The sequence below is a fragment of the Panthera leo genome, chromosome D3 (genome assembly GCF_018350215.1).
Source record: "Panthera leo isolate Ple1 chromosome D3, P.leo_Ple1_pat1.1, whole genome shotgun sequence".
Taxonomy (NCBI): Eukaryota; Metazoa; Chordata; class Mammalia; order Carnivora; family Felidae; genus Panthera; species Panthera leo.
This window is the reverse complement of record NC_056690.1, coordinates 67,896,494-67,912,256: the sequence shown is the minus strand read 5'-3', so window position 1 is coordinate 67,912,256 and position 15,763 is coordinate 67,896,494. Positions and strand designations below refer to the sequence as shown.

The window sequence follows — 15,763 nt, the reverse complement described above, 5'->3', positions numbered from 1 at the left end:
TGGGAGCCAGAACCCAGTGGAGGAAGGGATTGGGAGTCTGCGTTCAGCATGCAGTGTACTCGCGTTGATTTACTCCCTCTCTTTTCCCAGTGATCCCCAGGCCATCTCCTAGTCCAGTGAGACTGTTTTACTTTCTGCTGAGAATAAACATTTAGTCTTCTAGAGAGGGAGAGGAACAGGAACAGGTACTTAGTGACATAGATAGAGTTGGAAGGCAGATCTCAGGATCTAATTGCTTCTCAGATATCTCTCACCCAATCCTGCCTTTTTCATCTCCCCTCTCAGAGCCCTCAATTTTTGCTGTGACTAGTGCTGTCTTTTACTTAACCCTTTGAGGATTCTGCTGTGAAAATCAGGATGTTTCCCCATACCTCGCTTAGAGTTAGTAGAGTTAGTAGTCTCTGATCTGTTCATCCATTCATTTTCCAGTTATCAAAATTTTACTTGCTTTCTTTTTTACCCTTCTCTGCATGAGAGTGTCTTTTTCTAATTCCTTTATTATGGTTTTTTAGTAAGCTGTGTTTTCACCTGCACCCTACTGATGAAAGTTTTCCATTAAATTTTTAAGGGTATCTCCCCACCCTTCCCCCCCCCAAAAGATTTGGAATTGAAGGTATAACTCCAAATGAGGATGAGGGAGTGGAAATGAAGAAATTTGATCATTCCAACAGAAGGCAAAAAAGGAGGAAAAGGCAAAGAAGATGCAGAAGAATTACAAAACACAAAATAAGACGATAGAAAATTGGCCCAGGTATTTTAATAAAGCTTGCTGGTTAAAGGACAGTGGCAACTTAAAAAAAAAAAAAAAATTCAAATGCTTTTTATTAGTAGACACAACTAAAAGTATGATGACATAGTTTCAAAGTAAAGGAATAAAAAATATACACTAGGCGTTAGAATTTATGTCTGAATCCATTTTGGTCTGCTGTAACAATTCTATAGACTTGGGTGGCTTATAAAAACAAATTTATTTCTCACAGATCTGGAGGCTTGAAGTCCAAGTTCAGGGCACCAGCAGATTTGGTGTCTGGTGGGGACCTGCTTCCTACTTCTTAGACCACTGTCTTTGCTGTGCCCTCATCTGGTGGAAGGGAACAAGGGGATTCCTAGGGTTTTGGTTTTTTTCCCCCCCTAGGGCTTATTTTATAAGGACACTAATCACATTCACGAGGAAATGTTTGTTACTAAAGAACTAAAGATTAATGCGTTAACTATACAATGTGATGAGTTAGGAAAAGGAAGGAAATAAAGTTGAGAAACATTAATGAAAAAAAAAGTTATAATCGGATCGACTGAACCAAAGGTGCCAAGTTGAAAAGACTACGTTTGCCAAGATTGATAGAGGAGGAAAAAAAGGCACAAATGCATTAGAAATCAAAAGGGGATATGACTACAGACAAATTGAGATTTTAAAGCTGAGAACACTGTGAACAGCTTTTTGCCTTTAAATTTGAAAACAGAATGCACAATTTCTTGTAAAATAAATTACTAAAATTGGCTTAAGAATAAGAAACTTGACTAGATTATAATTTAAAAACTTAAATTAGACAACTACCTACACCAAAATAAAATTAAATAAAAACCCAAAACCAAGAAACCAAACCCCAAGTGAAAACCCCAGATGGGCAAGTTGTATAGAACATACAAAGAATCCATGATTTCAGTCTTACACGAAATGTTATAGGAAATAACAGAAAACATGATTTTGTTAGGCTACTGCAATCTAGATACCCCTGATGGGACGAATGTACTAGGCAAAGGGAAATGAATAGGCCACATCTCACTAATGAACATGGCAATACACATTTTAGGTAAAATATTAGTATTTGCTTAAAACAAAAAACCATAGCTAGTCAGGGTGTGTCACAGGAATGTAAAGATGATTAAACATAAGAAAACCCATAAATGAAATCACATCAAAGGAAAAAAGCCAAATGATGATGGGTGAAGGGGAAAATAGCATATGATTAAATTCTGTACTGATTCTTAGAAAACTAGGAGTATAAGAGAACTTGCTTAATTTGAGCAAAGGGTGTTGGTTAAAAAAAAAAAAAAAACAGAAGTGTACATATGACGTGATTCCAATTATATGAATTTCTAGAACCGGCACAATTACTTCGATAGAAATCAGATCAGTAACGGGTGAGGAGGGTAAATTGAAAAGGGACACAAGAAAACTTGATGAGATGGTGGAAATGGTTCTATATCTTGATTAGGATGCTGGTTATGTGGATGTATATATTTGTCAGAACTCCTCAAACTATACATTTAGCATCTGTGCATTTCATTGTATGCAAACTAAGCCTCAATAAAGTTGATTTTTAAAGCCAATACATAAATACCCTGCATTTCTATATACCAGCGACAATTTAAATTTTAAAAAGTCACCATTTAAAATGGCAACACAAATTGTAAAATACCTAGGAAAAAATAAAGCCAAAATGTGTGGGACCTTAAAGGAGAAAATTTTAAGGCTCATATAATTATAGGGAGATGTATATACTTGTGTTTATGAATGGAAGACACTATTATATATGTCAGTTTTCTTTCTCGTATATTTGGTGTCATTCCAATTAAAATCCCAGGAGGTGAAAGAAGTCACTTTCTCCAATATCAAGAAAAATACTTTCACTTTAGTAGTTAAGACATGATGGTATTTGCCTTAAATATAGATTAATGGAAAAAAAAAAAAGAAAAGGACCCAGAAACACAAGTAGCATTGTAACTGCTAAGGAAGATTCAATATATAGTACTTGTATACTTGGTTATCTTTGTTGGGGAGGGAAAGATCCCTACCTCACAACATACACCAAAATACGCAAAGCAAAACTTGAGACTTTATGACTTTTAAAAGATGACAACATATGGAGGGATTTTTAAGAAGATACCCACGTAGGGGCACCTGTGTGGCTCAGTTTGTTGAGCATCCGACTTCAGCTCAGGTCATGATCTCGTATTTCGTGATTTCAAGTCCCACGTTGAGCTCTGCTCACAGACCGCTCAGAGCCTGGAGCCTGCTTCGGATTCTGTGTTTCCCTTTCTCTCTGTCCCTCCGCTGCTCGCTCGCTCTCGTGCTCGCTCTCTCTCTCTTTCTCTCTCAAACGTTAAAAAAAAAAAAACCCACTTCATTTAAAAAAAAAAAAAGATACCCATTTATACGTAATATTTAAAATATTGATTAAATTTGAGCACATTAAAGTGAAATCTTAGTGTAAAAAGCCACCAAAAGTCACTTGCTGAGTGAAGAGATGTGGCAAGTGTAATTAACAAAAGGTTGTTATCCAGACTCTATACATCAATCCCGTGATTTAAGAAAAAGGTGGTGAGTATGAACAAATGATTCAAAGGAATTGAGTCCTGAAAAGTCAATAAACATGAAAATATCCTGAGACTTCTTAGTAGTCAGGGAAGGTGCAAAACATCAGCAACCCTCCGTGTCACACCCATCCTTTTGGCAAAAGTTCCAAGGGACTAAATAACGTCAAATGTTGGTGACGTGGGGCTAAAGAGGAACTCCTACTTCCCTGGTGGGAATGACAGTTGCTAGAACCCTGTTGACAGCATTCGTAGAGTCTGTGTGCATGGCCTGCTCTGCAGCCTTTCTGCTCCTCGGCATATGTCCCAAGGCAGTGGCTTTCGTATGTTTTTTACAGACCCTCTTGGAAAATGTATCTTACGTGTGATAAAAACAATTAAAATATTAAAATAATTAAGTGTACTGTTTCCTATTTTATTGTCTCTACTTTTTATACTTAATTTTTGTCTATTTTTTCTTTTGCTTTTTAAAAGGAATTTTTCAGAACCAACCAAATTGATTTCACGTTCACCAGTGGTTCACGACACTCAATTTAGAGAAATAGCAGAGGGTGACATACAGTAAAATGTCTGTTTTAATTGAGAGAGACTGATGTATTTCTCACTGCAGGTCTGCTCTTTTGATCAAGAAGTTTGAAAGTTTCTGCCCCTGAACAGCTCTCACATACGTGTAAGAAGGTATACAGACTACTCCTGGCAGCTTGTAAGAGTGGAGAATTGGAAACGATCTAAATAGCAATCAAAAGGAGAATGGACAGCTGTAATAGTGACACAGTGGCATGCTCTATGACAGCTGAAATGAGTGACCTAGAGTTCAGGATTATATATGTATCAATGTGGATAGTAATAGTGCAAAAAGCAAAGTGACATGAGCGGTATTAATGTGTCATAGAAATTTATAAAATGTGCAAGAATTTAGGGGTACAGTATGTACCCAAACCATTTAAGTGACAACAGGGGAAAATCAGGATGACGATGATCTCTGAGAAGCAAGGAGGAGGGGAATGGAAGTGGAAAGGGGTAGCTAGGGGGATTTGAGCTCTATCCATCTAGCATGTCTTATTTCTTCTATCTGGTCAGAATACCCCAGAATGCTAAGAGATGACAGAGCTGGGTGGGAGGCCCAAGGGTGTTTCCATATATTTTTGGTATGACTGAAATATTTAATTTTTTAGGTAAGACACCCATTCACAATGAAACCCAAGATACTTGGAAGAATAAACAAATTAAACAAGATGTGTGAGACCTTTCCGGAGAAAATTCTGCAACTTACTGATGGATCATAAGTTCAAAATAAATAGAAATATCTCATTTGCATAAATAAGGATACTCAATATTATAAACATGTTGGTTCTCCACAAAGTGATGTAATCACAATCCTGTGGGACTTTACAAACTAAAGATAACTAACGTACGTTTGAAAAAGGAGGAGAGAGGGACTCACCCTGCAGATGATCAGCTTCCTAGAGAGGGGAAGGAAGTAAAACATTGGGATTCTGGTGTAGGTGTGAACAAGTACAATAAATAGAATACAAAGCCTGCAGTCAGACGTTGGTTTCTAGGGATTTGCTTTGTGACAAGAGCCACGTGGATTATTAAAGGAAAGATAAACTAACGGCCCTGATAAAGTAGGCTGTCCTTACAGGAGATGTTTGGTCATTATCTCACGCCTTAACCAAAAGCAAATTCTTGGTATGTTGGAAACTTAAATGTGAAAAGCAGTACTAAAACATCCACAAGAATATCTAGGGAGGGATATCTTTACATCAGGGGCCTTCACGCCTCAGATTCCTCATTCGTGAGCGATGGTAGGATGCTTAGAATTGAGTTAATGCTTAATTACCTGATTCCGAGACTAACCTGTTGTGTCATAGAGTAAGCACTAGGTGCTTGGGGGCAGAAAGGAATTTCTTTAGAAAGAAGCAAAGTGTGTCCTAAAAGAGTCTAAAGTAAAAATTTGTGTACTCTAGAAGACAGTATAAGAAAATGAGAAAACATTCTCAGGATTTGGAGGTTTTTTAAAATCTATATTAAGTGATCAGGTTTATATCAGAATAAAAACAATAAGCAAAGAGCAGCGTTGAGGGCTCAAAGAAATGAACTATAGTTTAATAAAATACGTAGAGAGTCCTATTTGTAAAACTATGTTATACAGTGATTAATAACTTGAAGGCTTTATTTTTGAGTTCAGGATAATCAGACCTTTTACTTAACTGAAACTTTCCAGTGAGTAATCTTCGAATCCTAGTTTTACTGATCTATCACTTGATAAGGTTTCTTATTGAGCTGTACAGATAAAGCCTTCCTGTTGTAATGAATCCTGCTTTGTAAGTCTCACTTATTGCTGGAATTAGGAACAGAATTAGTATCTGAACTTGTTTTTCACTTCTTGCAGATGTTGAAAAAAAAATCTAATTTCAGTACAGAGCTCGCTGCCACACTATGGAAGGAAATCTGTATATTCCGTAAATGACTCATTTTTCAATAACTTGATCATAAATCTAGTTTTCTTATTCCGTTTTGTCTTCAACTTGGAGCACATTGACATGGATACCTTGTAAAAACCTAAATTCAGTCTGTTAACATTTCATTTCAAGACTGTTGGCTAAATATATCTTAGCTATTTAAAACGTGCAACCGGTTGAAATGTATTATCAGCATTACTGAAAAATATTTTACCGAATACTTTAAAAATTCTCTGGAGATAATTAGCCAGGTGTCAGCCAGCCCTGGTTACAAAGACATGACGACTGAAGGCTGTTAACGTTCGGTGGTTACATTGTTCCAAAGTGCTCATAACTGTTTTTCTAAGACATGGGACGCCGAGATTATGTGGTTCTACTAGGCCATGAGGTCTCACAGATGACCCAGAATAGGCTTAAACTTTTCGGGTATTTATTCCCATGAAGAAATAAAACTAGAAAGGTTTCACAGAAAACTTTTAGATTCCCAAGAATACATCTGACCTCAGAAACATTTCTCCCAAAAGAAGTGTTTCTGTTACTACCTGTTACTACCATTGGGAATCCCTTTCAGTTTTGCTGATGATACAGTTTAATTTTTATTCATTTTCTTAGGCTGAATTCTCATAAGTGGATTAACCAAGTTCAAGTGGATTAACCTTGAACCAAAGGTATAGATCCTTTCGGACAAATTCTTGTTATATTTTGTTTGTTCTATCAGTTTTTCACAAGGAACAGGGACCCCCCTCATGGAACTCAAGAGTTTTGTTCTAAGGATAAAATGGGTGTGGGGCTGGGACGGACCCGGAGAGTCTTCAGAAACCGACCCTCGAGACTGGCTGCATCTGCTTTTTTCAGCAGGGACGGTTGTCTGCCTTGCTTGGGCACACTCTTGTCTGTGTGCTGACTACCCTCTCCTGAGCCTCTGCGGTCTTCGGTGCTGCCTTCTGGTCACGTGGGGGGCACGGTGACTTACACTAAGGCCTATGTAGTAGTGACCCCGTAAACCGTAGCCTTCAGACTTGCTTCTCTTTCTGGGTTCCAGACAGCGACTCGTGTGCCACTACACGCTCTTCAGTTTGGTTGGTCAGTGGCAGTTGTCTGAGTCCTCCTTGTCCGGGGAATGTCCTCATCGGGGTGGTGAATTGTCTTGGAAATACCTGAAGGAGGAGACTCTCTTTGGCTCTGTGCTCTGGGCTGGCCTTCCCCTCCCCTGCGGCGTGCCTACCACATTGTTTCCTTCTATCCCATGTTGTAACGATACCTACGGATTTTGTAACTCCTGGAAACTCTTTGGAAACATGCTGAACTTTCTGCCTGATGTTCTCTCTCTCCTCTTAGGCTTCTGCTCTGGTGTCCCTTCTGTGATCCCTCTCCCTTCTGAAGGTTGAATTAATCAGCATGTTCTCTGTGCTCCAAAAAGACTATGTCACATGGGCCTGAGGTTTACACAGCTGGCTCCCCTTTAGCATGCTTTGTGGCAGAGGAGGAATTCAGCAGAAGCCACAGATAGGCAGGTATACCTTTGGCTGCCCGGTAGTCCCAAACATCTGCTTCGGTGGATTATTACATGTGTTTGATGGAATTTTGTGTGTTTGCTTTATTTTTCAAGTTGTAGTTTTGTGTACTGGCTTGCTTATTTATGGGTAGTATATAGAGTCAACCACTGTAGACAGCTTAACCGTGCTACTCAAGTTCTCGCTGTGCTTTACTTACCTTACAAATCCCTAGCTCTGGGCAAACCTCACCTTCTCACCATGTCTGCTGTATTGCTAAAGAAAGTCACAGAATCCTGCTTATTGGCTCCCTTCACATTTTTAGTGTCTAAACCACAGCTGGACTTTGAAGAGTGCCAGGGCAGCATTGTTACATGGTTCCAGGAGATGTGCCTAAAGAAATGTACCCATTGGCCGGATAAATTTATGAAACGTGGCATATGGTATTGGCTCTTCTGGGAGACCCTTGGGACAGTGTCCTGAATTGGGGCTGGGGGCCTTAACCTCATTAATTTTTCTTCCCCTTTGAGGGAATGAGTAGGATTATTTATTAGGTTGTGACCATTATTTTCTAGCAAACTGTCCTAAGGCCCAAGTGTCTTCAGTTGGAAGACCATTTTGAGAATGGTCTTTTGAGAATCCAAAGTCCTTTTTTGAGAATTCTGTTTCTTTTTTTTAGCAAATGTATAGCTTTATCACAGCAACCTTACCACCATGCAGATTCCATGCAGTTTTCCATGGAGACAGTCATATCACCAGAGAATATGCTTCTTTCTTTCCAGTCTTTTATTTTATTTTATTTTATTTTATTTTATTTTATTTTATTTTATTTTATTTTATTTATTTTTGTCTCTTGCCTTACTGGGCTGGCGAGAACATCCAGGGCTTTATTAAATAGAAGTGGCAACAGTGGACGTCCTTGTCTTCTTTCCAGTCATAAGGAAAAGGGATTTAATGTTTCATCATTACATATGTTGCGAACTCTAGGTTTTTCATAGATGTCCTTTTTCAGAATAAAGAACTTCTTCCTCTTTTCTATTTCCAGTTTGCTGAAACTTTTTAATTGCGGATGGATATTAAATTAACATACCAAATGCTTTCTTTTTTTCTGCATCAGTTAAGAGAATCGTAAAGTTTTTCTTTTTTATTACGATAAATGAGGTGCTTTATTTATTTGTTTATTATTTTACCGTTGAGCCAGTTTTGCTCCGTGCAGTAAACCCTGCATTGTAATGATGTGTTACCTTTTCTGTATGTATAACTGTATGTGACTTGCTGATATTTGTTACAGATTTCCCCATCTAGGAACAGCAGACCTTTGCTTTGTGTTAGTTCAGGATCTTGAGTCCCAGGCCAGTTTCTTGCTCCTGTGCCAGTGTCCGATAGCTTTTTCTTCTCCTTATTTCTCAGCATCAGTGTATCCTTGTCTGGGACTGGTGGTGACAGTGTTTCCTGCCTTCTTGTAGCACTAGACTGTGGTTATCGTTACAGGGGGAAAGGCTGGTGTGTGTGTAGCAGGTGGGCAAGTAGGTTCTGCCCCATCCCCCAATAGTACCATGGCTTTTGCTCTGCTCTTCCCCTTGAGGCATGCTCTTTCCCTGGGCCCTAGGTGTGGGAGATTTTCCTGATTATCTCCTCCTAGTTGAAGGCTTTTGTTTCTTTTGAGATGCTGCCAAGGCGGAAGAGCTCTCTCCCATCTTTTGCCCCATGCGAGTCTTTTTCAAGAGATCTCAGTTGAAGCCCTTGGAGAAGAGCTTATGAATGAGTGCAGGTTCCCCTTCTGTCTGGATCTTCAGTGAAGTTTTAGCTGTCATCCTAGCTGGCACTCAGCCTTTATCTTTACTTCTGTCTTTAACATTCAGCCCATTGACTGTGACTGTTTCCTTTGCACTTGTGGGTTGATATCTGCCATCATTTCCAATAAGTTCTTGACCATTATCTCTTCATGTATTTTTTTTCTGTCCCATTTTCTCTTTCATCTCCTTCTGGGACTCCAGTTAAACTCTAGTTAGTAGATATTTGGTCTCAGATATTCAGGGTTTTGCTTCCCCCCCCCCTTTGATTTTCAATTTGGGTACTGTTTGGCCTGTTTTCAAGTTCACTGTTCATTACTGTCTTTTATTAAATTCATTTAAAGGAATCTTTAATTTCTGTTACTGTAGTTTTCATTTCTAACATTTCCCTGTGATTGTTTCTTTTCTAGCTTTAGTTCTGTAATGAAGTTCCCCGTTTCTTCAGTGTTTTTGTCATAGCCATTTTAGTCTGTTTGATAATCCTAACATCTGGGCCCTGTCTAATCTGATTATATTAATAAATTCATCTTTGCCTGTGGTTTGCTATTCCCTGGATCTTCTAATTTTTTTTTTTTTAAGTTTATTTTTGAGAGAGAGAGAGAGAGATAGTGTATGGGAGCAGGGGAGGGGCAGAGGGAGAGGGGGAGAGAGAATCCCAAGCAGACTCTGCACTGTCAGCGTGGAGCCTGATGTGGGACTCCATACCACAACTGCAAGATCATGACCTGAGCTGAAGTCAAGAGCCGGACACTTAGCCACCGAGGCTAAGAGCCGACTGGGCCACCCAGGCACCCCTGTATCTTGTAATTTTTTACCAAAAGCTGAATATTTATGCAAAAACAGTACGGATTGAAGTAAATACTCTTTACTTCCAGAAAACTGCCTATTATTTCTCATGTTAGTTTAAGAGACAGTGAGGTTAAATCCAGAAGCTGTGTTGTCGGGCTAGTTCAGGGTTTTTTGCAACTTTAGTTTGTTCCAGTGTTTTGAGAGCAGGATTGAGACTTGACCTTCTGCAAGATTTGTTGTCTGAGTGTGATTTCAGTTATCTCTTTGTGCTTTATATATGAGCCTTCAGCTTTCTTGAACCTTGGGTGATTTCTCTGCTTTACAGCCCAATTGTCTGTCCCTTAGTCATTCTGGAGTTCTTTTTGCTCTCGTCCTGCCCCAGGCTTTTGTGCGTGGCGAGATATCTCCGTGCTGGTAACACCATTTCTTTTAGCAGTCCTTCCCCTGGTAGTTCAGTGTCCCGAGTATCTGGGTGGAACTTTTGGCCTTAGCTCTCCTGTCTCACCTCGGCCCTTGGCAGCTGAACGTCTGAAATCTCTGGGGTTGATTTCTCTCCTTTCTGTCCATTCTTTCCCCCTCCTTGTCAGAGGACAGATTACTTGCATTTGAGGGTATCTCTCAGCTTTCCAGGCCCGTCTCCCAGCCTTCAGCATAATTTGGCAAGCCTGCAGTGGGGCCCAGTGGGAGTGAGTGGCTGGGTGGTACAGGTTTGCTCTGTGAAATCCTTGGAATTTTTGTAGATCTTGTCAGCACACATGTTGCTGTTAAAATTTATGAAAGGGTAAGTTGGTTTCTCCTTACCCTCCTCTGTGGTGGGATGATTCCTCCTTAGCCACTCCACCAGGAAGGAAACCATTGGGGGGGGGGGGGGGGACTCTCTTTCACGGCTCAACACTTTCTGGAATTTAGTTCCACTTAGGTGGAACTTTTTTTTTTTTTTTTTTTTTTTTTGCATCCTGAGCTTTGACAGGTTCAGAAAAACCATGATTTTGTAGCTTTTATCTGGCTTGTTTTGCTTGTTAAGGTGAAAATGATCGTCTGTTGTCATTTCTTCATCCTGATTAGAAGTGGGGCTCCTCCGAAGGAATACTTTTACTGTGTAGCCTGGCAAATACCTGATCAAGTGTGCCGCCATCATTCTAGCTGGTTTTCTGTAGATGTTTCTTAGAGCTACGTTTCTAAATCTTCATTCTTCTCGAGTCCCAAGTCTCCAGTTCTGTCCTCAAGTGGTAAATGATCTTGTCTCTTATTTTGAGATTAAAGTCGTCCGCATTAAAATTTAATTATGGGGCTTATGAGGAGTGTGGGGAGAATTTATGGCAGGTGCAGAGAAAAACTAAGCACATGACAAACTGAGATAAGAAAGAGTTGTACAAAAAGGGAAACATGATTATATAGTAGTTTACTACCGGTCTCATCAGGTGCTAAACTCCTTTGGGAGATAATTGTTAAGGCTGGAGGAAAGTGAGTGGTTGTGGTGTAAATCCTCATGTTCCGTAATCGGTAGATAATACCACCCTGGATGTTTCAGGGGATACCATCATGAGCCTATTACTTGAGATATAAATAGCAAGAATAAGGGGTAAAGATTTTGAGGAATTGTACCTCAGTGTGAGAAGAGGAAATGTATTTGATTTTAGTCACGACGCATATTGTTACTTAGACAAAAATGAAAAAATATTTTTACAAAGAGGCCTAATTGAAAGTCTTCTTAAGGGATGGTAAAAGTGAACCAGACCTTGTCTTCACAGACTCTGTTTACCTTTATTTTCTAATTCTTGTTGGTTTACTTCACACTTGATGCCTTTTCCCTTCTTACAACTTTAGGTTTTACTTTATGATACTATGACGTTTTGTTTTTTTAAGTTTGTTTCTACCGTTCATTTAAAGTAGTAAAGACCTTTTCGTAGGAGAAAAAGATCACTTCCGAAAGTCCCTGATCTGATTTTCTGCCTCCTTTTCACGTTCGCTTTAGATACAACATTGAAATTATTACTGGAGTTTGAAGTTAGCCTCTAAACCATCCTTTCCGTATCTCTTCTAGGTTAGATAGAGAAGCGTCTTTTCTCAGTGTGGGTTGCGGCCTTTGGTAAGAGCATGTCGTCCATCTTGCCCTTCACTCCGCCAGTCGTGAAGAGACTGCTGGGATGGAAGAAATCAGCCGGTGGCTCTGGAGGAGCGGGTGGAGGAGAGCAGAACGGACAAGAAGAAAAGTGGTGTGAGAAAGCGGTTAAAAGTTTGGTGAAGAAGCTAAAGAAAACAGGACGATTAGATGAGCTTGAGAAAGCCATCACCACTCAGAATTGTAATACTAAATGTGTTACCATACCAAGGTAAGTGTCGTTAGAGCAGAAGTTCGATGGTCACACTGTTAAATTGCTTAGAGGAATCCGAAGGAACGTCACTGAAATTGTGTTACCTTCAAGTCCCCTGTAAATCGTGATTTTATTAAAAGATGACAGCTATCTGTAACCTGTCGTTTCAGTTTTGTGTGACTAGTTAAGACTGGTTTATTTTACAGATCCTTTTCTTGAACAATGAGGTTTGACCAAGCAAAATAAAATACTTAGTTGTAGTGTTTCAGTCTTCACTGCGTTCATTGCCTAAATGCTTCACTGTAGCTTATCCTCGTGTCTGATTGAATGACATTTGAATAAAGAGTCAGAAAGCTTTTTCTCTCACTAGCGCAGCAGTGACTGACCGTTTTCTCTCCCCTTGGTCAAAAATTTGGTCAGTAAAGAGTTAACGGAAGCTGCTAACACAGTGATGAATTTTACTTCCATAATTTTTGCTTGAGTTGCAGCATGGCTTCTTAGAACGGTCTAGGAGGCAGCTTCTTAGATGTCTAGGGAGTCCGAACCTCACTCAGAGACCTACCTGCCTCTCGTACTGGAAGGGCCTGTTACCTAAGAGGGTGAAGTTTTATTAGCGTAAATCTAATTACTCGATAAGTACCACTGTCAGAAATACTGTTTCTTTAACAGAGAGGGTGTTTTTTAAGTGTTTCACTACACTCGTATGCCTTGCAGGGTTTGGGGAGTGGCAGCATACAGCATTTTCTAAAATGACTTGTGGCAGTGTCCTACGTGTAGGCTAGCATGAATAACGTGACCTCATTCTACTTCACAGGTTTCCCGTGAGCTGTGTGTGGCAAATGCAGTCAAATGCTTGTTGATAATAGATCCCAGTAACACCAGCCTCTCTACTTGCAGAATCTAACAGTAGGATGTTTCCTGCCTTATTTAGTCGATTAATTACCCGTTTCTTTTACTTTACCTGTTTCATGTATATCTTCCAAAGAGTCACTCTTTTGGTTTATGCTTCTGAGTGCCTGCTGAGTGCAGGGCACTGTTTCTGGACCCATGGGGATACGATACAGTATGACCAAAACAAAGTTCCTGCTCTTCTGAGGGATAGGTCCACGCAGAAAGCAAGTGGACAAATTGCACAACTTGACACGGTAGTGAGTGCAAAGAAGACAATGACTGAGGGATAAAAAGGCTGCTTTTGACTGGCTTGTGAGCCTCAAACCGGGCTTTGAGAAGTAGCATCTAGCTGGAGGAAGAGTCTTCTGGGAGAGGAAGGAGCCAGTGTAAAGACACCCAGCTGAGAAATAGCTGATTGTATTGGAGGGTTTAAAAGGAGCCCCGTGGAAATGGAGGAATACAAAATGAGTACAAGACGTAGAAGGGGTCAGATTATATAGGGCATCGTAAGGCACGGTGGAAGTGTGGAGTTTAGTCTAAATACAACAGAAAGCAAATGAGGACTTTGAAGCCTGGTTTTTAATTTAAAGTGTGTGTGTGAGAGAGAGAGAGAGTGTGTGTGAGTGATTGGACAGTGGGTCTGGAAGGAAGGAGATCAAGAGGCTAGTAAAGTGGTCTAAATTCGAGATGCTGGCGGCTGAACTGGCATGGTGGCTGTGCCGATACGTGAAGTGGACAGATTTGGATGGAGTAGACCTGAAGGGACTTGGTAATGAATTGGCTGAGGGTAATTAGCCAGTTAGGACAAGTCAAGCTACATTTGTTAATTTTTCATCATATGGTGTCTGGTATTTGAGTTCAGTAAACATTTATTAAACAACCCACTACGTGTGTGATAGGCTCTTCCTCACCGGAGTAAAAATTCAGTCTTTGCTTTTGAGTTGTTTCTAGAAAGGGGGATAAACTTGACAAAATAAAGAAGATAATCTCATGAGGTGTCATAGGTGTTAAGAAAGATGTTTGCTCAGGGAGTTATGTCCAGAGGGGAGGAATTTTGCCTACTCTGCAGCTTGTGGAAGTTTCCTTCTGGACTAGCATCGGTGCCAGAGTTGAATCTTGATGGGTGTAAGGGAGGGATTTAGTCAAGAGAGGCCCGGTTTGTCCAGAGTGGCACTGTGGTCTTGAGAGGGACGGTAAGGGGGCTCTAGTTGAAGGATTTTGCGCCAACTAGTGAGTGTCCTGGGAGGCTCTAGATCGGGGGTGGGATGTGGTTGGGCTGAGGCTGTGTGAACCTGAACCTGCACCTGAACCTGAACCTGAGTGGGTGAGGGTGGAGTCGCCGAAGAGTCTTAGCACAGCATCGGGCTGCGGTGAGGAGAATGCTCGTGACACTGTCAGGAGTGGAGGCAGGGAGGCTGGTGAGTAGGTTCTCTTCCTCCTCCAAGGGAGCGTGTGTGCGGGAAGACCTGGCGCCATGGTTTTGTGCGCCATCACTGGAGGCTGAAGTGGCCGGTGCGGGGCAGTCTTGACAGGGCCGAGCCTGAGTCGAGCTCGCGCAGTCCCTTCCTTTCAGGAGATACGGTGGGTGGTGAGCTGGTGATTGAAATTGATTGAAATGTGTGGGGAGGTCACCTTGGAATTCTTTTCCTATTTCCCATTCTTCTTTTGATAGCCTCTTTGAAAGATCTTTCTAGGGTTCTTCTAGGGTTTATCATCATTAAAAAAAACATTTATTTTACTCTTTTACCTGAATAGTGAAAGTGGAGTGGTGGTGGTTCATTGTCCTGTCTCTTTTACTGTCCAGAGTTCTTTGAAGCTCACAAATTTGACGTGTCTAATTTGGTGGCTTTTGGTTTTTGCTTTTGGAAGACATGTAGATTTGTTAATATCGGTTGTTGTCATCAAGAAGTCTAAGTTTCTAGTACTGTGCTTTGGTTTCGTGTATTTTATAGAGTTTGCCTCATTTTTTAGTAGTAGAACACTTCGGTTGTATCAGATTATTAGCTATTTCTTAACGAAGTGTCCTTAAACGTTCAGGCAACTCTTTATTTATCTAGACTGTAATGTTTGAGGAATAGGAGTGAGAAAGTTCTATTATGGATAAATCCAAACCATAGTTTAGGCAGAATTATTGAAAATACGACACAAAATGGTTTTACCGTGTAAGTTGATGTACTTAAAATTGCAAGGAAATTGTTAACAAAAACATGAAGGTTTTACAAGCCTAAAAATACCAACAAGTTCCTCTGATGAACAGGAAAGAAATCCCTTAATTTTTAAAAACAGCAAATGTTTTCTGTTAAGATACCTGTTTTGTTGACTGTTCATACTTTTCCCCCTCGACCCCTCTTCTTTTAAAGTTAGAGTGGACCAAAGTTAGGGCGGAAACCGTCCTGGCTTCATGTCCCTCCCACCCCTCACGCAATTACTCTGCCTCCATGGCTTTGTCTCTGGAGGGATAGAAGCTGTGGTTAGGTATATATGTCACTGCCTCTTCCCTGTTGTTGAAGGTGGTGGTACAAAGCGATTCATTGGTAGAACGTCACCTTCCCAAGCTGCAAGGAGCTGAATAGTATAAAAGTAAAGTTTTGTGAGGTTTTTATATCTCAAACACTTTTGAGACCAAGGAATGGAAGACAACTCTGTTGTAAAATTAGAATGGCATTTGCTATTTGGGTAATGAATCAATCAGAAGAAGAAAA

General features: G+C 40.3%; 1 protein-coding gene across 5 annotated transcripts in view; it reads left to right on the top strand.

Moving 5' to 3' along the window:
• SMAD2 (SMAD family member 2) overlaps positions 1-15,763 on the top strand; it is an 83,235-nt gene that overhangs the window by 10,828 nt on the left and 56,644 nt on the right. For all 5 annotated transcript variants that reach the window (XM_042910940.1, XM_042910936.1, XM_042910938.1 and 2 more), the window contains one exon: positions 11,900-12,188. In XM_042910940.1, coding sequence (XP_042766874.1) covers positions 11,953-12,188 — 236 coding nt within the window. In that variant the 5' untranslated portion in view covers positions 11,900-11,952. The remainder of the gene's footprint in view (positions 1-11,899; positions 12,189-15,763) is intronic.